At 35.3% G+C, this 26,554-nt stretch overlaps 1 protein-coding gene across 1 annotated transcript; it reads right to left on the minus strand.

Annotated features, from left to right (window-relative positions):
* Nucleotides 1-2,164: 2,164 nt before the first annotated feature.
* Nucleotides 2,165-4,820, minus strand: LOC126966936 (uncharacterized). Its single transcript, XM_050811248.1, has 2 exons — nucleotides 4,414-4,820; nucleotides 2,165-3,108 (listed from the first exon to the last, which is right to left on the minus strand). Exons 1-2 carry the CDS (start codon nucleotides 4,707-4,709, stop codon nucleotides 2,220-2,222), a joined length of 1,185 nt encoding a protein of 394 aa, XP_050667205.1. The 5' UTR covers nucleotides 4,710-4,820; the 3' UTR covers nucleotides 2,165-2,219.
* Between the last annotated feature and the right edge of the window lie 21,734 nt (nucleotides 4,821-26,554).

Raw genomic sequence — 26,554 nt, forward strand, 5'->3', positions numbered from 1 at the left:
AACTGGAGTTTTTATGGAAAAGGCGAACAAACGTGCGTAAGGGTCACCTGGTGTTAAGTGATCACCGCCACCTTCAATCTCTTGCAACACCAGAGGAATTGCAAAAGCGTTGCCGGCCTTAAAGGCAAGTGTAAGCGCTTTTTTTGAAGATACCCATGTCGTATCGTCCCGGAACCACCGCACAAGGAAGATCATTCCACAGCTTTGTGGTAATGATGAAAGTTTCTTGAAAACCGCACTGTAGAGGAACACAACACATTCAAGTGGAATTCGGCGGCAGGAATCAGGTGAAACAGCTCTTCGGAAAACTCCCGGTGATAGATGCGATAGAAGTCAAAATGAAGCAACTTCTCTACGAAACGGCAAGTGTTCACAGAGCACTAAGTCCCGACAATTCGAGCTGCTCTGCATTGCACATGGTCAAATGGGTCGTGCTGATACTGGGGTGCGCCAGACCAGAGATGACAGCAATACTTCATAATCTGGCTGGCCCTGCGCCTTGTAGAGCACTAGAATGTAGGCCGGCTTGAAGTATTGGCGTGCTCCATTTATGACGCGCAGCTTCTTCCAAGCCAATTTGGCTTTGCCCTCGAGATAACCGCGGAAATGGCAATCACTCGAGAATTCGAAATTCAGTATTTTCCGATACTAGGCGAGTCTTATAGGGAGTTGTAGACGAAGAGCAGTGATACGACAAATGGGGTATTTTAGTGGTAAACCCGCAAACTTCAAGCGCAAACGGTCAACGGCGCAAGCAGTCTTCTGGGGGTTAAATTGAACAAGGTTCACAATACCAGCGCTAGGGTTTCCAGTATAGCGCAGTGCTTCAGCTCTAGTGTAATTTATTATTATTATTTATGCTTTTATAGTTGTCCTACAGTGATTTCATAATATAAGTGAGTGAATAATCCCGGGCGGCAATTCCCATTCGATGAAGATCTGCCTGTATCATCATCAAATCATAAGAAACAAAACATAGTGACTTATAAGTATTCTCAAACGACTCGTTTCAGAATTCGGTGAGTCAGAATCTCCTGAAGATTTTTGACGTTTAGAGGCGAAACACATGTCCAATTGGTGAAAGTTATAACTTGGCAGATTGAACATTCCGAAAAATAAGGCCCAATTCAATAAACTTTCAGTTCTTATACAATTATAATACAACTATGTATTAATAACACTATTTATTTTTGGTATAATATCAGGTATTCCTGGGGTTTCATTAATTTTAATTCATATCTCAAATAGTCGTACGCAGATACACAATTTTTTAATTTTTACTAAGATTTCTGTTATCTTATGTTCCTAACTCAGTAAGTTTTGATCAAGATTAAATTCATTTAAACGACACAATTACGACTCCACAAATTTCTTGTATAAAAATACAAAGTGTACAAAAATCTTAGTGCACTCAATAACTAAATGAAATCGTAAGAGAAAATAGATTAAGCCGAAAAAATTGTGGAGAAAGCAGCGGGCGGCAACACGCTGACATCTGGGTCACTTTCATTTTCGTTCGTTTCTTATAGGATGCACCTACTGTCACACTTAGCTCGTTGTTTTGCAATACTGCTAAGTAGTTTAAATCTCTTCGAGCTCATACATAATCAGGTTACTTAAAATATGGGTAGTAAATAAAAATACATTATCATTACTTTCAAAATTATTTATGAAACTTTGAGATTGCGTTAAAATAGCTGTTTATATTCATTTTTTGTTAGTTATACAATTAGGCTAAGTTCATATGGCCGCGCGGTACCGCGCGGAACTACGAACCGCGCGGCACAAGATCAATATAAACGATAATTATCGTCTACATTACCGCGCGGTACCGCACGCCAACGCGCGGCGCGCTCTGACCCGCGCGCAAGATCTAGAACCGCGCGCTGCCGCGCGGCCCAAGTATTTCAAACCTGTATCGACCTGTTCAGTTGATCCGCGCGCCTTGAGACGGAAAGACACATAGATCGATGCAATGAGTACCGAAGATGACATTGTGCCTATCGATTTGCTTATCGACGAAATCGAAAAAAGAGATGCGATTTGGAATCTTAACTCTAAGGATTATTCAAATAAAATATTAAAAAGAAGGTCTTGGGAAGAACTAGTTTTAATTTTTTGCAAAAATGATGATTCCGAAGAAAAAAAGAAAAATTTGGGTAAGTTGTTTTTTAATTAGTTTTATTTATTTAAAATAAGTTTTATAAAATCATCACCTATTACACCATTTTATCTTGCCAATCTAATTTACCTTCAGTAACAAAATAATTTGTGAATTTAGTTCGAATATTATCTACTTCATGGATTGCTCGTCCACTGTTAGTTGGATTCACATTAGGTAATGGCGCTGGATTGATCATATCATCCTGATTTATACCATCTCTCATCCTTACCAAGTTATGTAAAACACAAATAGCTTTGACGATATCAACAGCAAAATCTATCTTCACGTCTATTGGCCGGTGTAAGATACGCCACTTGTTACACATTATGCCAAATGTACATTCGACATACCTTCGTGCTAAAGAAAGGCGGTAGTTAAATATTTTTTTTTCTTTTGACAACATTTTACCACCATAGGGTCTCATCAAATTTTTAGTCATAGCGAAAGCCTCGTCAGCTACAATTACGTATGGTAGTTTAAATGCATCGCTCTCATTATTTGTGATAGATCTAGGCTCTGGTAAGTTCAACGAATTTTCTGAGAGTTTTTTGAATAATGACGTTTCCTTGAAAACACCCGAATCACTGTCTTTTCCGTAAGCTCCAACGTCTATCCATATGAAGCAATAGTTAGCATCACATAAAGCCATTAAAACTAATGAGAAAAAGTGTTTATAATTGTAATACATTGATCCTGATTCTGGTGGCTGTATTAAACGAACGTGTTTGCCGTCCAACGCTCCAACACAATTTGGAAAATATGCTTTATTTTCAAATTGTATAGATATTTGTGTCCAGATTTCTTTTGTTGGTGGACTCATGACCAAAGTTTTTAAATTTCTCCAAAAAACTTGGCACACTTGCTTAATTATACCCGATATCGTAGACTTGCCAATTTTATAACCATATTGTAACTCTGCAAATGAAGAACCAGTTGCTAGGTACCTGTAACATAATAGTTATTTAAGATACACGTGCATAAAGTAGATCTTTACCGAATAAGTGCTACAGTGAAAACACAAGCATAGCGAGTGTTTACAGTGTGGCACGCGAGCATAAAGTGCATATGCTCACGTGCCACGATAAATATTCCATTTCTATTCCTACTCCTATTCCTCGTCAAATTCCTATTCCCATACCTATTCCTACCCCTACTTACTCCTATTCCTACTCCTATTCCTATTCCTAATTCTATGTCTATGTCTATTTCTTTTAAGGAAATCTTTACTGAATAAGTGCTACAAAGAAAACACATTCATAGCGAGTGTTTACAGTGTGGCACGTGAGCCTAAAGTGCACAAAGTACAATTTGCATAAAGTACGAGTAGGTCATAAGGACTCTTTATGCACCCGTATCGTACAACATTTTTCAATAGTTTTGCAATGAAAACTAATAATTAATTATTTACTTTCTAGGATCGATTTTGCAAAAAAAATGGAAAAATTTACGAGATGCCTATGTAAAAGAACTTAAGAAAACAAAACATTTGAAGTCTGGTTCCTCAGCATCAACACCATCTTCATTTTCGTATTTCCAAAGATTGTCATTTCTTAAACAAGTTGTCCAGAAACGAAAAACTGACAACAGCCTTGATGTTGCGGAAGTTACAGAGAATCCTGATTTGGATAGTGCAGTTAACAGCAGCGGCGTTCAAGCTTCAACAGAAAAAGTGCCCCGGAAAAAATTCAAACTTCACCCTGCCGATGAACATTTTGCAAATCTTTTACAACAAAGCATAAATACTCGAAATAATAATGCAGCAGAAAAGAAAGATGACGATGAAGATAAATTATTTTGTCTTTCATTGGTTAGGGAAATAAAAAAAGTTCCTGAAAACCGGCGTTTAAAACTGAAAATTGAAATTTATAATTTATTAGAACGATACCAAGCTACACGAGCACAGCCACTTGAAGATTTTAACTACCCGTCTACTTCATATAGCTCACAACGACCACCCAGAAACTATCATGCTTCATTTCAAAGTTCTCAATATAGCAACCCAATGCAGTACTCTGATAGAGAATCAACACAATATGGCTATACAACTAGTTCATACACTTCACCTCCCACAAGTTCATCGCAAGCAACATCACCCCCGGGTGATGTTACTTGTGACCCGTCATACGAAGATTCTCAAGAATTAGATCTGTTCAATTAAACTAAAAGTTAATTTGCCAAGAAGCCTCGCTCATAATTTCTTATTTTTTATAATTTTTACTGTGATTATGATTAATAAACAGTTAACTTACCGCAATGTTACAATGAGTTTTTCTTTTGGTGATATGCAATATCTTACAGCATTTTCACTGGATTTTAAATCATTTTCAATGAAATCGTATAAAAAATCAAAGGTTGCAACTGACATACGGAAATAATTAAAAAAAATTTCTTCATGTAACCTCAACTTAGGGTATAAGGTGACAAACAGGCTTGAAGAAAGTCTGTCACTTAATATTGGATGCACCCAGTATCGCCTTTGTCGTCTTCTGCGACGTCTCAGTCTTCTATATAAAATCCACAAGCAAATTGCCTCCTCCACGTCCATTGTATATCAATGTTAATGCCAGACTGGCGCTCGTATATACCCTGTCATGTGAACTCTCACATCGCGCGTCGGCGCGCGGTGCCGCGCGGCCATATGAACTTAGCTTTAAAGGGAATTAAATTGCGTACGGGGATGATGAAAAATGAGCCATATTTATTAAGGGACGAGATGAGCAGGACATTCAGCTAGTGGTAATTGATACGCCCTGCCCATTACAATGCAGTGCCGCTTAGGATTCTTGAAAAACACAAAAATTCTGAGCGGCACTACAATTGCGCTCGTCAACGTGAGAAATAAGATGTTAAGTATCATTTGCCTAGTAATTTAGCTAGCTACGGCGCCCTACAAAATTTTGCTTACACATTACTACTTCACGGCAGAAATAAGCGCCGTTGTGGTGCCCATAATCAAGCCGGTATCCTGTGCAAATGAGCCTCCTACTGGTAAAATGAAGTAAAAAAACTATCGTTGAGGGGTTCCAACAGGATTTCTATTAGTTAGACCCTACAGTCTTATATAACTATAACAACAAATAAAACATATAATTCCAAAATAGCTACAATTCGAATTATAATTTAATAAATATATTTCTTTTTGCGACTTTCTTGGACCTTAGAATGTAGATGCATAGGTCGCTGGGTCTGATCCGGTTCGAAGGACCAGCTATAGTAGTCAGGACTTCAAACAAACCAATGAATTACTCAAATGTTTTGCACTTTATGCTGTATATTCAATTATGGTAGGTATGTGTACGCACAACGCGTGAACGCGCCCTTCGCAGCTGCGGTTGCTTTAGGACCATTAGTACTGACCAACTTGCAATATTAACTTTATTAAGTATAACAAAACTACAACAGACACACACAGAAATAAAATATTTTATGCGTTGTTTACATGCATAGTATTAATTTTGTACTTTGGTACAGAACGATTCACACTGTTTTCTATTTCTTTATTTATTAATTAAGAAAAAAAAACAGTATTTAAAATACAGAAAATGATTAGGATGCAATGAGTACACATTATTATAAAACAATTTCCGCTACCAGAAATAGCAAACGTAAATAAAATAAACAATAAAAAAACTTAACGATTTAAGAAAGAACGAAACAGAATTTTGAAAAATACATTTGCTTTACCTTGGTATTCCCTAATTATGATCTATCATAATTAACTATTTAAATTGGAAAACAAACTTTATGCATAAAAAACCATTACTTAACAAAATTATAAAAAAAATATATTTTGGATGAATGACTTGCAAATAATTTACAACATCTTAAATTAACGCAGTCGATGTAGAAATTTAAAACAGTACAGAGCCGTACCTGCCAAAAACATATATAAAATACATTTTGAATACAATATGATAATACAATAATTGTAACAAAGCGTATGCGCTCTCGAACAACGAAAGTTTTAACTTTCTAGGCCACTCTACAGCGGAACGCTAATCACGCACTTTTCAAATGCATAAATTTCTAATCGCATTATATCCATTTCAACCTTTTTCTGATTAACATCTAAAAATTCCTATTGTAAAATAAAGTGATTATAAAATCTGATTTTTTTTAGGTCTGTAATTTACTATATTTCTAGATATATTTGTAGGTTATATCTATCTTATGACACTAGCTAGATTCAGTCCATCAAATTTTTTCAAGACAATCACCATAACTGAAGATGATATAAGTACATTTTAGAAGGTAGATTTTTTTGTATTTTTTATGGCTATGTTTTTTCCGTTTGTACTTTTCCCCCTTTTGTGTTGTATTACGATGCATTATAACTTTAAATCAACCAGCAACACGGTGTTAGGGTCAGAGGTCTCATTTTCTCCATTAGGAACGTACTTCAACGAGTTTCATATTATATTCACTTTCTTCGCATATAATGCTTGTTAGAATAAACATATGTAAACGAAGCAAAAACGTTAAAAATATTAATTGTTCGGAAAGAGAAGCTCTAGGAAGCATGAAATTATTAATTCCCACTAAATATTGTGAACTTTAATAAAATGAACAGTAATTATCATTAAAAATGAAGGCACACAAATGAAACATAACAAAATAAATGTAATTAATTAATATTAACGCCAAGCGTGGGCGTAAGTAAGACAATAGAATGATAAATCACTTTCTACTGATAGAAAGAGCGCTAGCGATCTATCTCCACATAATAGAGTGGAAAAGGTGAAATTACACGGAGCGAGAAATTGGCGGGATGCAATGTTTATTGTAACGAGTCCACGAGCGAGCGCGGGCCTCGCAAGAGAAACTGAAAGTAATGACTTTGTATACAACCTACTTTCACTAATAATATTGCAGCGCTTGTGGCGCCAAATACACCGCCAGGCGCAACACGATACCCAACTTTTTATTTATATAAAACAAAGGTGCTAAGGATACATATAGGTAATTACATCTATAGGCAGTTACAGCATGAAAATTAAGAAAAGTCGTGGAAAGGAAATTAAAATTTTATTTTAATTGTAAAAAACGAAGGTTAAATTTATATAAGTAATATAAAGTCTAAGAAATAAAAAAAGTCAAAACAAAAGTCTTCGTATGTCACCTACACTTATGCCACAAACCCTAACATGTATGTGACATCTACTGCTACACAATCAGGTGCTATATTTAATGTTTCTTTTAATTTTGTTAGAAAAATTAAATTTATACAATGAAAGGTCTAGGAAATAATAATCTACAATCTTAACATGTATGTGAGATCTACCGCTGCAGAATCAGGTGCCTTAATTAATTTATCTTTTATTTTTATTAGATTGTCGCCGAACAGATCGATAGACTTCTCTATTACACCGTAAAGTGGGAAAGGTAACAATGAAAAATTAAAATTAATATAGTTAAATACAAATTATTTTAAAAGTTTCTAAACGAAAACTTTGGAATGAACTTTCGAATTCTGAGACCATAGAGAACTTGCCTTTGTTGTGGTTCAAATAATCTAGTTTCTAGCTTACGTTGTAGTAAAAGATATGAATTGGGGTCACGAACATCGAATGAAGTATGTGTAGACAGATTTATTATTTTTACAATGTGTAACTTGGATTCTAATTCCACAGAATTCAGCCCGATTGATATATGTAGATACAATTGTGTATTATTAATAACAGCTGGATGATATGGAACAAATATGTTAAAATGTGTAAAAATAAATAAAGCAGTGGTGATATTTGAGCAAGGGTAATTAATAGGTAAAATATTATTAAATCTAATTCTGCTGCTTAAGAGATTTTATTTCAGTACAAACTGTAGAAAATGTATCAAAGATAGCCAATGAGCTTCGCGAACAAAATAAAACTATACTAAACGATACAATGAATCATGCCCGTCTACAAAGGGGCAGGTTAGTTATATCTATAAGAACCTCCATTTTATCTGGCTTCTTTTCATTACTTTCTCAAATTGTTCGTGGTATACATTACCTAAGTCGACTTTTTTCCAACACGTCCCACTACATATAACGTTCTTCTTTACACGGATAAACCATCTCATAATTTACCTTTCAGTCAGTAAATCTTCTCCAACTCCAAATCAATCACTAATTGCACTTTCTTATCTGTCCTTCAAACATACATTATTACGGAAAGCTATATTAAATTAAAATTCCGGTCTCAATCGTCATATTCACTGCACGCTACCGGGTCCCCTTTGTAGATAACGAAACAGATACGGCGCTGGTGATCGACTAGTTGCGGTATAATCACACAGTAGTGCAGAAGACATCACGAAACCACTGCAACTATCTTTCCCAGGAGAACTATCATGCAAGTTATCACACAGGCACAATAATTCATCACAACCACGACCGTTCTGTCAAGGGCGTATCGACCGAGAAGAATATAAATATAATTTATTCGATCGAGAACTTCCTGTTTTGCACATTTTCGCATGTGGTACCTAAATGCTTTCAATCAATTTGATGGTTGTTTCTAAAATACTATGGTCTGAACTGCATCAACTTATAGAACATATAGGTAAATAAGGAACTTTTTCATTGATTGATTGTTCATTAATGTTGATTGACGTTAATTAAAGTAAAAATTGTCACAAACCTCCTCAATAAAGTATAGGATGATTCTCAATAAATCTTTTACTAGGACAACAATATTTTGAAGCATTATAATTTACATTTCCTTTTATTTGAGTGTGCGTTTGTATGTGAATGTGTGTTAATGTGTATTTGTGTCAGCGACCGGTAGAATAATTTAAAGTGATTCGATTCTGTCAGAATCTGCTTAATTGAAATCTATTGGTCTGTGCATTTGAAATATCAAATTTTGCATCTGGTAACCAACCATTCCCTTGCGAGAGAAACAATTGAAGTGGCCTAGTTTGCACAACTTTTATTTTTGCTAGCAGATGTCATGTTACTCACCTCAGTATAATAGATGTCATTTTTTAGATCTGTTAAATGGTTTTGAATGGTTGTAAAATTGGTTTTGACGATTTTTTGGCTAGTTTCCGATGTTAGATTATTTATATTATAGGCGACTAATTTTTATGTATTAGCAGGAGTGATCACCTAATATTAAAAAGCACAACGCTCGTTAGGCCAATGTTCTATAAGACACTTATTTTGATAATATATTGAATATACAAATTTAATGTGAACCAAAATTTGTAGCCGGGGCGTAAAGAGAAATTCTCGCATCTTGTTTAAACACACCTCCAAAGCTCAAAGCCCAACAGATGTTACAATACTCAGCGGCACAATTAACCTTATTGATTTTTTACGATTATGGTTAAAAAAAATTGTGGCCTTACTTGTGAATGTTATTTTATAACGTAGGTATATTGAAGTAAAATGAGAGATAATATTGTTTTTAATTTTTACGTTTATTTATAAAAAAGTCTGAAAAACACTTTGACCGTAAATTAACAAATGTGATGAAATGGCTTAAAAATAAAAAATCTGCTGAATAAATGAATTCTAATAGTACGTATTTCCACCTCTAGCCCTCATGACTTCCGTCAAACGGTTTGGTATGCTGTCAATGACATCTTTGATCTGTTGTTGAGGAATGTTCTGCCACTCCTCAATCACGGATTGTTTTAATTCATCTATGGTGGTTGGAGCTAGTATGCGGCTTCGAACACGTCTTTTTAAATTGTCCCATATGTGTTCAATAGGATTTAAATCTGGGCTCTGGGATGGCCATGTTATTTTTCGAATGCCGACGGTATCCAGGTACGCGGTAACAACTCATATATATATATATATATATATTGATTTTATGGGAATTTAGGTATGTAGGGATGCCTAACATTTAATCAATCAAAACGGATTAAAACATTTTATATTTTAACCAACATGTCGAGTTTGATTTGCTGGATTTGCTAAATTAATGTAAGTGGGAATACTAAAAATTATATTAAGTATGTGTTTCTTTCTGCTTCTATTGCTAGAAGGTCTAATATTTTCTCTCTCACTTTTATTTTATCACTTGTATAATTATTTACATATTCGATTATTGGTCATTATAGATTATTATTCGTCTTGACTTAAAGGTCTTCGTTACCAGATCATAAAATCCAAAAAAAAAAAGTTTTTATTCGTCACTCGTTGAAATATTGCAACTTATTTTAGTTACAAAACATACATATTTCTATAATAATATGAATTCATACTTTTCAAATATTACCTGAACAAAACATTCATTTTCTTCTTTCGGATGAGTAGAACATTCAATGACATTCGCTTATGGTACTATCTTATTAAAAATAAGGTAATGATAACAAAAGTATTATTTTGTGCATTGGTGGTTCTTCATTATATATTTTGTCATCGAATGCTAATGTACAGATGTATAAATCCACGCGTGTTCAAATGGGTACTGGCGGCCATTTTAGTGACGTCAGGTTCAGTTAGACTTCTGTCTAATATTAAGGTTGTTGCTTACAGATTTATGGTAATTAAAGTTCAGTCTAAGGGTAACTTGGTAGAATTAAACAAGCCGGTTTAAAACGGCCTAGCCATTTGTCAGATTACAGTTTCATTATTGTACATTTACCGAATATTGGTCTAATTGCTAGCACAACACAACATTTGCTAGGTAGACTTATTTCGACTCTCGCGGAGTTAACCGGTTAGTAAGGGTTATAAAACTCAGATAACATATGAACCGGCAATTACTGTTTAGTTTTAAGCCTTGGGAAAACACTTCAAAAATAGCCAATTAAATGTACCGTTTGCATACTGACGTCACGTATACGATTATATCTCTATTTGAACGCGTGGGGGGTTAAAAACAATGTAACTGAGTTAAGAAGGATTTCAATTATCAAAATTAAATAAAGATAGATGTAGATATGTGATATTTCTAGCTACATTGTTTTATTATTTTTAGCTACATAGGCTGTCTGTCATTTTTACATAAAGTACCGATAATACATATATATAATAGGTATTTTTTCCATTTGTACCTACTTATATTAAACTAAGTACTTCGGCTTACATATTTTATACGTAAACTTCATCAATATCAGCCAAATCGAAGTTACCTAACAACACACATCACTACATACTCAAAACTTAACTTATCAAAAGAATTCCAAAGATTGACCTGTTTCTCTCGTCCACTCATGTAGTCAATGACCTTTGTTTTAAACAAAGTTATTTGGTTATTAATATGAATTCAATTGTCAACAGATTATACAACGGATGCATTGTGAAAATAAAACATTTGCAGTTTTTGCATTGCAAATATACAGATTTCTTCGTCCTGTTTCATAATTATGTAGCCTTTTGTATATTTCAATCATGTGTTTAGAAACAGGAACTAGAAATATATTATATCGTACTTACATCTTAATATATATAAATTACGTGACACGTTGTTTGTGCGATGGACTCCCTAAACTAATGAACGGATTTTAATAGGGATTACTTCATGATGTGCAGTTTAGTCCAACTTGAGAGATAGAATAGTTTTTATTTCGATATGGGACCCAACATTATTTTTATTTTCAATATTTGTTTTGTATGGACATATTTTCTATGAGAAAATTTATTGACGCACGGTTTGACAGTTCTGCCGTGAAACGATTTCATTATAACAACAGGGAGCATATTTTACGAAATAATTCTAGATGTTATGAAATATTATTGACAATTCATAAAAAGAAACAGTATTTTATTTAGTATGTACAGAACAACGTCTGTAGAGTCAGCTAGTTAAATATACTTATTTGAATGACATCTAAAACAACATTGTTAGTATATTTTGTTCCTTTCGGTCGGTTATTATCTCTATATATTAATTGGTATGGTAATATTTTGTGGGAACGCCAAAACTTCCATAATTGTTCATCAAGTTTAATGATACAAATATTATTACAAACCATTTTAAAGCTTACATTATCCGCAATGATGAAACAAAACATGAAAAATTAACAGTACAACCTGCTGACAGTATAGTCAACTAATCTGCAGAATTATTAGATAATTATAGTTGTTAGTATATGAAAGTATAAGTCCTAAGTCATTGAACACAACCTTGGAGCCATAGATTTAATTTCATATAACATGAAAGTTGTCCACCATATTTGATTTATGACAGATTGCAGAGCGTTGCCGCCAAAAATCTTTCTAAAATAGTAAATGTAACGGAACAATATTCCTTTCGATATTTAGACAACATTGCCGTACATAGACCGTTGAGTATGCATAATATGAGCACACTGCGATAGCGAGCGAGCGTGTAAAGTGTACAACGAGCATGTGGTGGTTCACGATGCGGTCGTGGTAGCGGTCGACATCGCAGCGGCCGCGATGTCGGTGAACCGCGAGCGAGTCAAGGGCCGGGTCGACGACCGTACTTAGCTCGTGTTGACCGAACAATGTACGCACTGACTCGACATGTTGTTCTCAACATTCTCTTGTTTACAAATAAACTTATTTGCTTACATTGTCTCAAACACTAATCTAGTTAATCTAATTTTAATATAAACTAGCTGTTACACTAATAAATAATGGGGCATTCAATTGGTAACAGTATTTTTTTAAATCGTTTCAGTAGATCCAGAGATAAAATTCATTATCTCAGTTTAGATAAGAGAGCGATATGATTTTACTAGGACACGAGTCTCCTGCACCTTTCTATTTATCTATTCATTACTAATTACTGAATAAAGCTAACTACTGTTTTATCGCACGTTTCATTCAACATTCACATATTATATGGTTATTATGTGTGTAATAGGTAATTTAGTTGGAAATCTTTAATGTCAGAGCGACACAGCTTTATATTGGGCAGGTTTCATTAAAATATTTTAATCTAAAATAGGACTTTAATTGCCACGCGCGTTTTGCAAGAAATTTCTTGCCTGGCACAGCCACTTTGTGCACTCAATTACCGGCTGCTTTTGTTCCGAATTAATACGATTTAGGTACTTTTAAGATAAGAGATACTCTCAACTTAAAGGCCTGAAACCCATCTCTTGACCCCTGGTGCTGCGGATGTCCATGGGCGGTTGCCTCACCACTTTCCATCGTGTGAGCCTCTTACCCGTTTGCCTCCTCTTCGTCATTTCAGCCGGAAGACGTCCACTGCTGGACAAAGGCCTCACCCAAACATCGCGATGATGATTGGTCCTGCGCTGCCCTAATCCAACCTATTCCTATCTTGACCAAATCGTCGTTCCATCTTGTGGGGGCCTACCAACACTACGTATTCCGGTACGTGGTCGATATTCGTGGACTTTACTGCTCCATCTGTCCGTCGAGCTATGTGCCCTGCCCACTGCCACTTCAGTTTCGCAACCAACCAGCCTCCTCTTATATATAAAAAAACCATTCGAAAAGATATACCTGAGACGAACTGGTTCAACTCTGCTGGCTGAAAAAAGCAGAATAGTTATAATAAGCAGCCGGACGCGATATCAGCTAAAAGCACTGCAACAACATAAATTTAAAGTCTACCCAGTACTGGAAGTTAAAAAAACTATGGGTGGCGTTTTATTGATCATTTCATAGGCGTACTCTGCTGTACATGCTCGACTGTTAATGACTGACTTTGAAAAAAAAACTGTTTAAAAAAATTCAAGTTCAAAGAATATATCAAGTCTTTTATTCTGTGCTTAATTGCATATTTTTATGGACGGACTAATGAAAAAAATAAGGACTCCGTGTCACCTTACATAACAGTGTAGCACCAAAACAAGCCGATTATACGTGTAAATACATTGCCCCACGCACACACTTACACTACTACAGGCCGGCCATTATGAGAATTGTCATCGTCTGTGACAGATCAGTTTTCGTCTCAATAAAATATTTTAAAAATGCCGTCGTGCGTTGTGAAACAGTGTAAAAACGATGCTATATAAGTATTTGTGGCCAATGTGATTATTTAAGGGAGAAAAAATTATCAAAAAAAAAAATTAAAATTATAGTATCCCCCGTAACCGCACACACACTAGCATAACGGTTCTTCACTTGCTAATATTACATAATATCTTTTTTTACTCGTCCGTGATTTTTATGTTATGATTTTGACTAATATTTCCTCTTTTTTACCCCTAAACCCTAAATTACTAGAAGTCGAAAAAAATACACAGAAAAAAATTGTGTTTGTAGATACTTTATTTCGTTTAAGGCAGCGATTTCTGCTGACATTTCTTAAAAAAACACAAAAAGATAACATAATTAATAAATAGGTAAGTACTAAGTAATCGTATTGAGTACTTTTGTAAAATATTTATCTTAATCGTAGGTATAAATGAAGTCCATAAATAAAGCTAATAAAGCGAGCGATAACCGTGAAAATGTCTGAGTTTGTCAAAGATACATCAAGGGTTTTATTGTTGTGCTTTGGACTTGCAAAATATTTATTTTCAGGTATTTGTATCAAGAATGGCGTCACCTCGGCAGCCGAGTGACACAAGTATTTATAAAACCAATTCGGGTAACGACCGTTTAGTGTACACCGTGAGGTTAATCGTTGAGTCTATCGTTGGAGTATTAAACCAAACGGAGACGGTATTTCATCCGGTCAGTTTTCACGTAGTTATGTACACACAATATATCTATACCAATACTATTAAGAGGTAAAGTTTATGAGTCTAGTAAAGCGAAAATTCTGTCACCAAATTATTTATGAGTGTCATAAGGCTATTTAATAACCCGAAAAATGAAAATGATTTTTTCATGGTAGTCGGATTTGCAGTTTCTGAAAAAACGGCCGAACGAAGACGGTAAATGCAGACGAAGTCGCGGGTAATAGCTAGTGAAATATAACATGATATTAGAGCAATCACAACATATTATTACCCCTAGTAGAATTAATAGTATCTAAACTAAAATCATCGTATCAAAAATACAAATAAGTAACACAAAAATACTCGATTGAAAAGATATTAAGCATTTCTTGTAACAACAAACAGGAATTCTCATATCTGACAGCATTCCAAAAAAGTCTTTGATTAGCTAAAACGAATATAAGATTACATCTACATCCGAAAACGTCCGGCTTTATATTATATTTTTTTAATCATTGTATTTTACATGTTTTTCATGACAAATTGTTTATTTGTAACAGCAGCAGTCAAGTACAAGTCAGTACAAGCAGTCATATTGCGATTCATTCAATAATAGGTATAATGGAATTGTAACTGGACGTGCGCTATTTATTTCCATCTACAACTCAGAATTAAAAATAAATATTTATATTACGGGTAAAAGCTGTGTTCTCGCAATTTTTTATACACTGACAAAAGCCAGCTACGAGGGGCACACTGAAATGATCGGGAATAGAATATTTTCTGATTGAGTTACAATAAAACCTTTTTTAGAATTTGAATACTGGCCTCTTAGAACCTTAATGACATTTTTACAATTAAAAAAAAAGTTCAAAAACAAAAACTATGTTGGTTTAAAGTTGACACGTCGTTGACAGAAATGGGGCTCACGCGTGAACATTTTCGTGCCATAATTTATCACAATTTTCGTCGCGGCTTATCTCAAGATAAATGTCTCAGTGAAGTTGTTTCGATTTATGATGTTGGAGCACCGAGTCCAACGACAATATACCGCTGGTATGCCGAGTTCCGACGCGGTCGTGTGTCGCTCAGCACTGTTTCTTCTGCAGGTCGACCAAGAACAGCGGTCACGCCTGAAAACATCGCAGCTGTGCGAACTATTGTATTAGTTGACCGTCATGTGACATACGAGCAGATTCAGGCTGTTATCATTATCGTAATGAGTGCAATTTAGTCGATATTACATAATGAACTTTGTGTAAGAAAGCTAGTTTCCCGATGGGTACCCCTCAATTTGTCCGAAGAGCAAAAGGCGGCTCGTGTAGATTGGTGCCGGAATACTCTGCAACGCTTCAACGGAGGGAAGTCAAATGCCGTTTATAATATCGTCTCTAGTGACGAATCATGGATTTATTCATACGAACCTGAAAGAAAACATCAGTCAGAAGTTTAGGTCTTCGAAGACGAGGTCTAACCAACGAAAGTGATTCGCTCCCGCAGCGTGTCAAAGAAAATGGTCGCTACGTTTGTCTCGAAAAAGGGGCATGTTGCTACAATTCCTTTACAGGATCGCAGAACGGTTACCGCTGATTGGTATATCACGGTTTGTTTGCCAGTAATGATAGCCGTACTCCGAAAAAATAACCCGAAACGTCGCATCATCTTAAATCACGAAAATGCGAGCTCCCATACGGCCCGGAATACAAATGATTTTTTGAAGCAGGAAAACGTTGAGCTGATGGGCCATCCTCCGTACAGTTCTGACCTGAGCCCAAACGATTTCTTTAAATTCGCTATAATGAAAGATTTATTACGCGTTCAACGGTTTGAAGACCCCGAAGCAGCTGTGGAAGCGTACAAATCAGCCATTTTGTCAATGTCAACTTGCAAATTGCATTAAGTTGAACGGAGAATACTTCGAAAAACAATAAAATACAATTTAGCTATACCGTGCAGGTGGTTTTTCTTATTCCCGATCATTTCAATGTGTCCCTCCGTATGCCGTCTCCGTTTTGCTTAGTATTCCAAATGTCTAACTGTCTTCAAGCAATAGCTGCGGTTTCATTCTGCGCTGTTTATTCGAGTCGTCGAGTTTGACCATGAAAGTGGTCGATCACCCGCCTTAGTATAAGGACTTTATTATGCGAAGGCGGCATCAACAAGTTTTGTATAAAATTGGAAATATCAATCCGTCCGCACCTATATCGCTAAAAATAGTTGCATTTGGAAAATCTTGAATGAGTTAAATCAAACATCAAGTTTGGTTTCAATTTAGTTAGGTGTCTGTTTTATGTAATGGAATAGGAGGAGAAACGTAAGGGTCACTTGATGGTAAGTGATCACCGTAGTCCATACTACCTTTTCACTTCAGGCTGGAAACACCACTCATCGCCACCATAGGAAGCTCATTTATGTTGTACTTGGAGAAAAGTTTCTTAAGAGCAAACACTGTTTGGATTAAAGAATTCTATTTTGTTAAATGAATATACGGGACGAGAAAAACTGGACGTTCAGCCGATGGTCTTTGATACGCCCTGCCCATTACAATGCAGTACCGCTCAGGATTCTTGAAAAGCCCAAAAGTTCTGAGCGGCACTACAATTGCGCTCGTTACCTTGAGACATAAGATGTTAAGTCTCATTTGCCCAGTAATTTCTACGGCGCCCTTCAGACCGAAACACAATAATGTTTACACATTATTGCTTCGCGGCAGAAATAGCCGCCGTTATGGCACCCATAATTTTGCCGGCATCCTGTGCAAAAGACGCGTCCCACTAAATTAAACACCGTCGCGCTAACGCGAACAAGACAATCATTATATAAATACATCAACTGCAGCTCCGACTAAAAATCGCGAGTAAAAAAAATTTTAACAAAAACACAACCAACAGTTATACTAAGCACTAAAAAATAGAGAAATAATTACGTCTTTTTATACAATCTAATTCTAGTTACAATTATTGTTATTTTTGCAATTCGTCTTCTCCCACCGCGGCCCCACTCGCCTCTCACCTCGTCACGTCGCGCGTGTGACACAAGCACATCTCACTTAGTACTATGTATGTAGTTTAAAAACCTACCTTGACTGACACCGACTCCATTATCACAACACGGGTAACACCAGCTTTCATATAAAAACGAATCATAAAATGTTAAAAGTACTGAGGTAACAAACTAAAAAAATACAGTCGAGAACCTCCTCCATTTGTGAAGTCGGTTGAAAACTCATAAAAACCAATCGGATCAAACCTTTGCAAACTGAATGGGAAGGAATATTCTGTGTTGGAGTGTTTTAAATTTTTCGCTTAGTGTTGTAGAAATTGTATACTAACACAGAACAGATAAAATGTTTTACTACGTAGGCTGGGTTGCACCAACAACTTTAGCAATAACATAGTTAAGTACCGGTTAAGCAAAAAATGTGTTACACCAATTGAGAATTTTTTTAATGATGTCATAACTTTAACTGTTAACCGTAACCGTCCAATTTTCGCTGGTAAAAGCTACTGTTGATGTTTAATAGCTAACTAGCGACCTGTTTCAAATATAATATATTCGATACTGACCTGATATTTGACATTTTTACGAGCTTTTCACGAGCTCAACTTTTTACGAACATATTATGGTAAATTCAGTCATTTAAAAGAAATATTTGTAGCGACGATTAAAAGCGCTTAGTTAAAGCCTAATTGAATCAAATTAATTTGACTTTGATTTACTTTAACTTTAACTATGACAAGGAATACAATGTTGCAAGGAATTCCGCAGTCTATGTTTAAGTCAGCGTTACTGATAACGTTAAATTTGACTAATATGATACAACCCAGCCTTAGCCTGGCCATAAAATTGTGGTAAACCAAGCCTCGATTTGCGGCCTATATGATTATGCCGTTTTCATGCACTTTTGAAATACTAGCATATTAGCACTTACAAATAAGTACAAAAATACAAAAGATGAGAGAGACACCGATAATGATGATAGGTACTGATCTTATTTGAAAATATTTTTTTATGAAGATAAGGGACGAGACCAGCAGGACGTTCAGCTGATCGTAATTGATACGCCCCACCATTACAATGCAGTGCCGCTCAGGATTCTTGAAAACCCAAAAAATTCTGAGCAGCACTAAAATTGCGCTCGTCACCTTGAGACATAAGATGTAAAGCCTCATTTGCCCAGTTATGTCACTAGCTACTGCAACCTTCAGCCGAAACACAGTAATGTTTACACATTACTGCTTTACGGTAGAAATAGGCACCGTTGTGGTTGGTACCTATAATCTAGCCAAAGGAGCCTCTCACTGATAACTTATTATTTTTTTTTAATAATAATAATTTTGAGCTAGGTTTAAAAACCAGGACGTATATGGAAAAATGGCTGCTAATGTTTCCTCTTAAAAACCGCACTCCGCGCATTTAGATTCCAGATGGTGTGCGCCTTGTAAGGATTATTCTCAAATGTTATCAAACAGTGTACAAGAAAGTATAAACAGGTCATTTTGCAGACAACTTACAACAACATTTAGTTACTAAAAGATCGAGATTCCTTTACTCCAGTACCAATCAAAATTCTACTTTCTCATGAATCTACCTATCATGAAGGTATTTCAGGTATACCTTCTTGATAGCACAATAAGTAGTGTTTTTCGAAAAGTAACAATGACACACACCACACACACGCACACATGCTCATACACACACATACTCACATACATACACATACACACACACACACACTCAGACATCCTGTTTGTATAATATTTTTCTTTTGTTAAATTATATTTTTAGACTTAATTTGTGATCCCTAGGGATCACAAATTAAGTCTAACTAGTTTTTGGTACTAATAATTTTAATTGATATGGAAGAGCGTGGCCTTCTGTCTATTAGACAATCAGCATTAACAAATTCTACCATAAAGAAAATTTTCACAGATCAAAGGTCGGATGTATAAACCCGTGACCGGAGTAATGTAGTTTAACAATAACGAAAAGGTCCTGGGCCGAGTGGAAGAGTACTGGTGGGATGGGTGGGGGTGCGAGGGATGTTAGGGGTGGTGGTGAGCACGTATAGCTGAGTGGAATGGTTCCCGTGACCTTGCTGGTGCTGGCGCGAGGTTCGGAGCCTCCCTCCACGGCACCTGCCTCCACGGACGTCAATTCATATATCGCTAGGGTTGAACAAACTGCACTTCTAAGAATAACTCATATTACGAATTTTGTACATTTATGAGTATTCTCAGAAGGTATCGCTATAAATTGTCTTATATTAATAATAAATAATAATGTACAATGAACCGTCACAGTTACTTCACTATGGGCACCAGGCTCCAATATATCTATCTATTATAAAATGCATAAGTACATGAAACCAAACTATATATATATGTGACGTATAGACAACCTACGCCCCTCGTTTACACCAAGAGACAAGTCAAAAACTTGTAGAATACTTGTCAAAACATAATTATTTGTTTGAAGCATGTATTACAATTGTCTGAAACATACTTCCATTCACACTGCCAACAAGTCTTTATACAAGTATAAAACACATTTGCGTTCACATATAGGTCTGAGACATGTTTGATCCAGGCTGATACATTGATAGCGTTCACACCAACATAAAACATACATGTTTCTAACTAGTATTGTTAATCTTACTGAAGTTTACGTATAATACTTATTTAAAACAAGTTTGTTACTCTATCAATGCTTGTTGGATAAAGTTTTATACATTTACCGGACAGACCGCATTCATTCTCATCTCTTATTTATCTACCTACTAAGTTGTAGCCGCCTCTCGTATGATTATGAGATGTGCCCACCCAAAAAGTCGACGCCACTCCTGTTACTGACTCCTCTAGAGTTGCAAAAAATGTGAGAGAAGGTGATTACCATCGCAAGTTTATATTACCTTCCTTCCTGATGTTTTGTTTCCAGTGAACTCCTAAATTAATGAACGGATTTTAATGGTGATTACTTCATGGAGTGCAGTTTAGTCCAGCTTGAGAGAAAGATAGTTTTTATTTCTATTTGGGACATATTTATTTCCAATATTTGTTTTGTATGTTTATATTTTCCATTAGAGAATTTATTGACGCACGGTTTGACAGTTCTACTGTGAAACAATTTTATTATAACAACAGCATTTATATAATATATAACTATGTGACCTGGCAAACGTTGTTTTGCCATATAAAATACATATGTAAGCCTTCCTTGAGCTTTAAAGCTCTAAAGTTCTTAAGACGGCTTATTCATATAGACTGTAAACGGAGGCGTAGTACCTATATTAATCCGTTAACAATAAACGAAAACATCAAAATATTCCGACACAACATTTGCTTCCCATTCTGTTTCCAAAATTCGGTTCGATTAGTAAATTTTTGGAGGAGGACATAGCCGAGAACGTAACCCTGATTTTTGAATTGCTTACTCACGAATTTTAGTCGGAGCTGAAGTTTCACCAGGTCCTTTGCACAGGATGCCGGCTAGATTATGGGTACCACAACGGCGCCTATTTCTGCCGTGAAGCAGTAATGTGTTGCTTACACATTACTGTGTTTCGGTCTGAAGGGCGCCGTAGCTAGTGAAATTACTGGGCAAGTTATTAGACTTAACATCTTACGTCTCAAGGTGACGAGCGCAATTATGGTAGTGCGGCTCAGAATTTTCGTGTTTCTCAAGAAACCTGAGCGGTACTGCATTGTAATGGGCAGGGCGTATCAATTACCATCAGCGAACATCCTGCTCGTCTCGTCCCTTACTAACATAAAAAAAGATGTCATAATATAAGTAATAAGATAATAATAATAATAATAATAATAATAATAATAAAGCCCTTTTTTCAGACTATCATAGTATCTACTTATTTACAAAGTAGTTTTTAGTTCTTAAAACTAAAAACTATGAATCACGATACACAAATATATATTTGTAGCTAATCTTAATATATTCTACTCTAATATTTAATTATTTTTGTTGGTCTGTCTCGAATCGGCAATGGCCCCCTCCATTTCTGCCTATGTTGGGCCACTGTATTCCATGTTACTTCTGCTACTTGTCTGATGTCATCATCCCAACTTTTCTGCGGTCTCCCCTTTTTTTCCCATCTCTTAGGTACCATCATGTCATAATTTTGTAGGTATTGTATTCCAAGGCATTTCAATTACCTTAAAAATAATGCAAAACCCGAATCAGTGGCAGCCCTAGCACGCCAGCCTACCCTCCGATTTAGCCAGTGTCGTTCTAATTTACAATTCAAGGTCGCATTTCAATTACATTAATGCCATCGTTTCATCAACACGCTTCGCAATATAACGGCTTTTTACCTGATTATCTCCATGAGAAGATAGATTAAAGAGACTGAAGATTGTTTATATTTCGCTCTATATATATATATATATTGCATGCCAAACAAGCCGCAGGCTGACAAAAGTGAAATAAGCTTCTTTTAAACAATTTTAAGGCAAATGTTCGCGGCAACAGGAAACATAATATACACTAATCTTTACCATATTTGTAAAAAACGAAATTACGCTTCAAATAAATCAGAGAAGAGAAGAGAGAACTTATAAATAATAATAAATAAAATAATACATAAAGCGAAAAAAATTAAGCGAACCTAACCTGACCCAAAAAGTACTGACTACCTAAACTGACCGTGACTGACCTAAATACCAATTAGGTTTGTAATTTGCCTACTCAGTATCAATTAGGGTTGCCACTCGAATATAAAATAAAGTATGCTACAATTTTAGGAGTCTAACAACTATTATTTTAAAAATATTATAGTTTCCGAAACTACATTTCATCAGCATACAGAGTGCATATTTTTTGTGATGAACACAAAGTGGAAAGATGAGCGCAACAGAGCCAGTGTTGGACTGATAAAAGCAGATTTAATGGTGTTTTTTAACTTAAAGTTAGATTATAATTAAAATTAGGTACGAAGCGTTCCTTAATAAATCTATTAATAAAAGATCAAAAAAATAAAAAATAGGTATTGATTTAAGAAAATATTTACATAATTAAATACTCTTTTTATTATATTTTATGGGTACTGAATCTAAAATTACTATATTTGATCTACCAATAAGTTGTCAACCCTAGTATCAATTAACATTATCCGGACGGATACCTACTTAATTTTTTGACAAAATTTTAATATGTTAAATTACTGATACTCTTACTCTCTTACAGCAAAACGTTTTACTTATTTTCATAGACTGATCATTAATTTTTCAACGTCCCTCCAGTTATATTTTGCTGGCTCGTTTAGTAATATGATGCCGAAATATGTTTAATAAGTTAAGCACGAAAATCAACCCTAACCCTCGCTCCACCATCTTTAAACAATCTAGCGTAATTTTCCCAAGAGCAAACCACATAAGAAGGTTAAGTAGAGTGAGTACGTACAAATATTTAAAGCTACCAATAGCTGTGAGGATGACGACGTTAAGCGGCCTTGGCCGTGATCGCGCGCTCAATATAGCGCCGGTCGAGCCACCAACCTGCCCTCTTCTCCACGCTATTACCTCCTCACCCGGGGGGGAGGGAGAACCCTCCCACTCTTATAACCCATACCATTATTCTAAAATTTTCCATCTTTATTTTTATTAAAAAACATACTCGCATCTCTGCCTTAATCCTTCGCGGAATATTCGAGATTATTTTTCCGTTTTTGCAATTCGATAGGTAGACATTGTGGAATTTTCGATTTGTTAGATGTATCGTTGAATACATTTGAGTACTAATATAGATATGTGACGTGTTTTAAGGCTGGTGACAAATATTTGAAAAAATTATGTTTGTTGGCAGGGTGACAAGCTGAAGAGATTAGAAACTGCAATATCCGTAGGTTTTCTAAGTCGGGATTATTTTCAAAACTCAAAAGTTCTTCATTCGTGTAGGTCAAGAAATGACACTAATTACTAATGTCATAGTTATACGTTTTTCCAAGATCAAATCAATATTCAAATTCAAGGTTACTAATACAATTTACTGGTTAAGTGTTTCCAGTAAGTTGCCTTATGAGACTTGTATTGGGAATGTTTCGCAACTTCCTTAGTGGATACTTAATTAGAAAATAAAGAAATAAAGAAAAAAACAAAACAAATATTTTAAACAAAATTAAAAAAATGCACTATTTAAAACAAGTCTTATCTAGTGGGTTATTTCTCTATTGGAATAATCTTAAGAAACTGATTACAGCTTTATTAAATTAATATTTGCAGCTCATTTTAATAATATTTTAAATACAATATATGCAAATTGGAGCAAGAAAATACCTACCCAATGGTTTCAACTTTCTTAAGAAAGTGAAAAAATAAAATATACTGTAAGTAAATCATAAAAAGGAGTTATTGAGTACAGTGAATGTATCAATTCACACACACTGCAAATAAAAAATCTATACTAATATTATAAAGCTGCAGTGTTTGTTTGTTTGTTTGAACGCGCTAAACTCTGGTACTACTGGTCCGATTTGAATGATTCTTTCAGTGTTGGGTAGTCCATTTATCGAGGAAGGCTATAGGCTATGTTTTTTTCAAAATTAGGGATACGTAATAAAATTGCTATTGTGTAACACAAATCGAAAACCTATTTTTGCGTGCGCTGCAAAAACTATTGACAATAGAACAAAATGATGTACAGGCTATAATATAGGCAATATTTTATTACTTATAAAACTATCGCGTGAATTATACTTTATATAGCAAAACAACGTTTGCCGGGTCAGGTAGTGGTATTATGCGATCATTTGGTCATTTAAAATATTTAAAGAAACTGAATTTTATTTGAAATCGTTTCAAATTTAAAAATAAAAGAAAACAAGTGTTGTGGTCACAGGTAACGTACGTACTCGTGGAGTACCAGGAATACCATCGGAGTTTGCTATAAATAAGACAGAGGTTACATCATCATTGAGTGCTCAGAAGAGTTGTTCGGGTTGATTCAAGCAGCAGAATTCCATCGCCGTACACCACCACCACTTAACGTCACAATGCTAAATACCATCCACATCATGTTGGCGTCTGGAATTCCACAACCGCACGTTTTGCAAGAAATTTCTTGCCTTGCACACCCACTTGTGAAATCAATTACCGGCTGCTGTTTTCCCGAAGCAATACGACTGAGGGACCTTCAAGAAATGAGCGTTCATCTCTTGACGGCTGTTGTTGCGGATGTCCATGAGCGGTTGCCTCACCAAACTCCATCACGTGAACCTCTTGTCCGTTTGCCCCCTTTGATATAAAAAAGTATAACAGGAGACCTGAGAGTTGATATGACATGAGCATCTTCCAAAAAGCGTGTAAACCTCCTTTAAAGACATATAGCTTTCCAGTGAATCTTTCATTGGATTTTAGGTGTTTTCTATTATAATGACTGGATACCCAAAACAAAGCATTTATGTATCAGTAAGAAACTAGAAAGCTCTGCTTTGGAAGAGATATTTATTCACGGTTTGAAACGATATACAATATATTAAATTATATGTTTTCAACCCTTTTGTAACGGTGTGGGTTTTCACTAAATCTTAATTAGAACTGTAAGTTGCTACGAAGAATGTATTGTGAGAAGTGTTCACCATCCCTCATTCTAGGATTATAATAATTCAGCCATAAAGATGTATCTATATGAAATCTTAACGCACCATTAAGTATTCCACGCGTTTCGAGACAATAATGTCTGTCTAGTAGACGAATCAGAATAAACGAACAAGGTCGAGTGATATCACGCGTGTCCCTGAACTGTACCAGCTACGCCCTATAGCACTGACGCACGCCACAAAAATATCTTTGACCATGAACTCCGTATAGCGTATCGCCTAGATATTATAATAGAAAAGTGGAACTGGGGAACAATTACTGACGCATGCAAATATCTAATTTTGTTGAATAGAAGTTTATAACATTCGATCTGGATTTTGATCTGGATTTTGTTTTAGTAAAAAAAAAATACCATGAGGTATCTAACAGTGAAAGTCTCGTTAAGATCAGCCCAGCTGTTTCGGAAATAAGCGGGAGCATACAGAGAGGCAAATTAAAAGTTTAAATTTTCTGGTGGAGTGTAGATACTAGATACCATGTAAAGTGTAAACATTCATTTGGAATTTATAGCTGTATGTATAGATTTAATTTTCAAATTTCATTTTCATTTCAAATGTCTTAACACCATATTATTACTAAATTTATACTCAGTCAAACGATGAAAATTAAGCCAAATAATTTGTAGTTAATCTGCAGATTATACACCCATCTCTTATGATTTGATATATTAATTACGACACGTGTTTTGCTTCTACACGAGGCATCCTCAGGACGTGTTGTCTCGCCAAAATCTGGCACGAGACTCTAAGAGACTATAAGAGACTCAGTCTCCGGCCAGATTTTGGCAAAAACGTGTCGATTTGTTTAATGACAAATATTGGTGGAATTAACACTAAAAAAAACTCAAATCATTTGAATAATTATGGATTCCCGCAAAGTAACGCCTACTTCAAAATTTTTCTAATGGTTTCGATTATCATATCTGCACGTCACAACAATATTCCTGCAATTATGTTTACTTTGACTTTAGAACAATTTTTTGGGTGACAAAAGCAAAATTACCCAAAAATACAATGTCCCTTCGAATCTTAAATGTTATACATATCTACCATCAAAACATAACTATACTTTCTTATCTGTAGTTATTGACACACCACACAAATCATTTTGCCCCAAACTAGGTATAGCCTGTACTATGGGTACAAGACAACGATATATTTAATACGATATACTTACTTAAACATACATAAATACATATAAAAATACATAAATAAATATAAACATACATAAA

The sequence above is a fragment of the Leptidea sinapis genome, chromosome 11, assembly GCF_905404315.1.
Source record: "Leptidea sinapis chromosome 11, ilLepSina1.1, whole genome shotgun sequence".
Lineage (NCBI taxonomy): Eukaryota > Metazoa > Arthropoda > Insecta > Lepidoptera > Pieridae > Leptidea > Leptidea sinapis.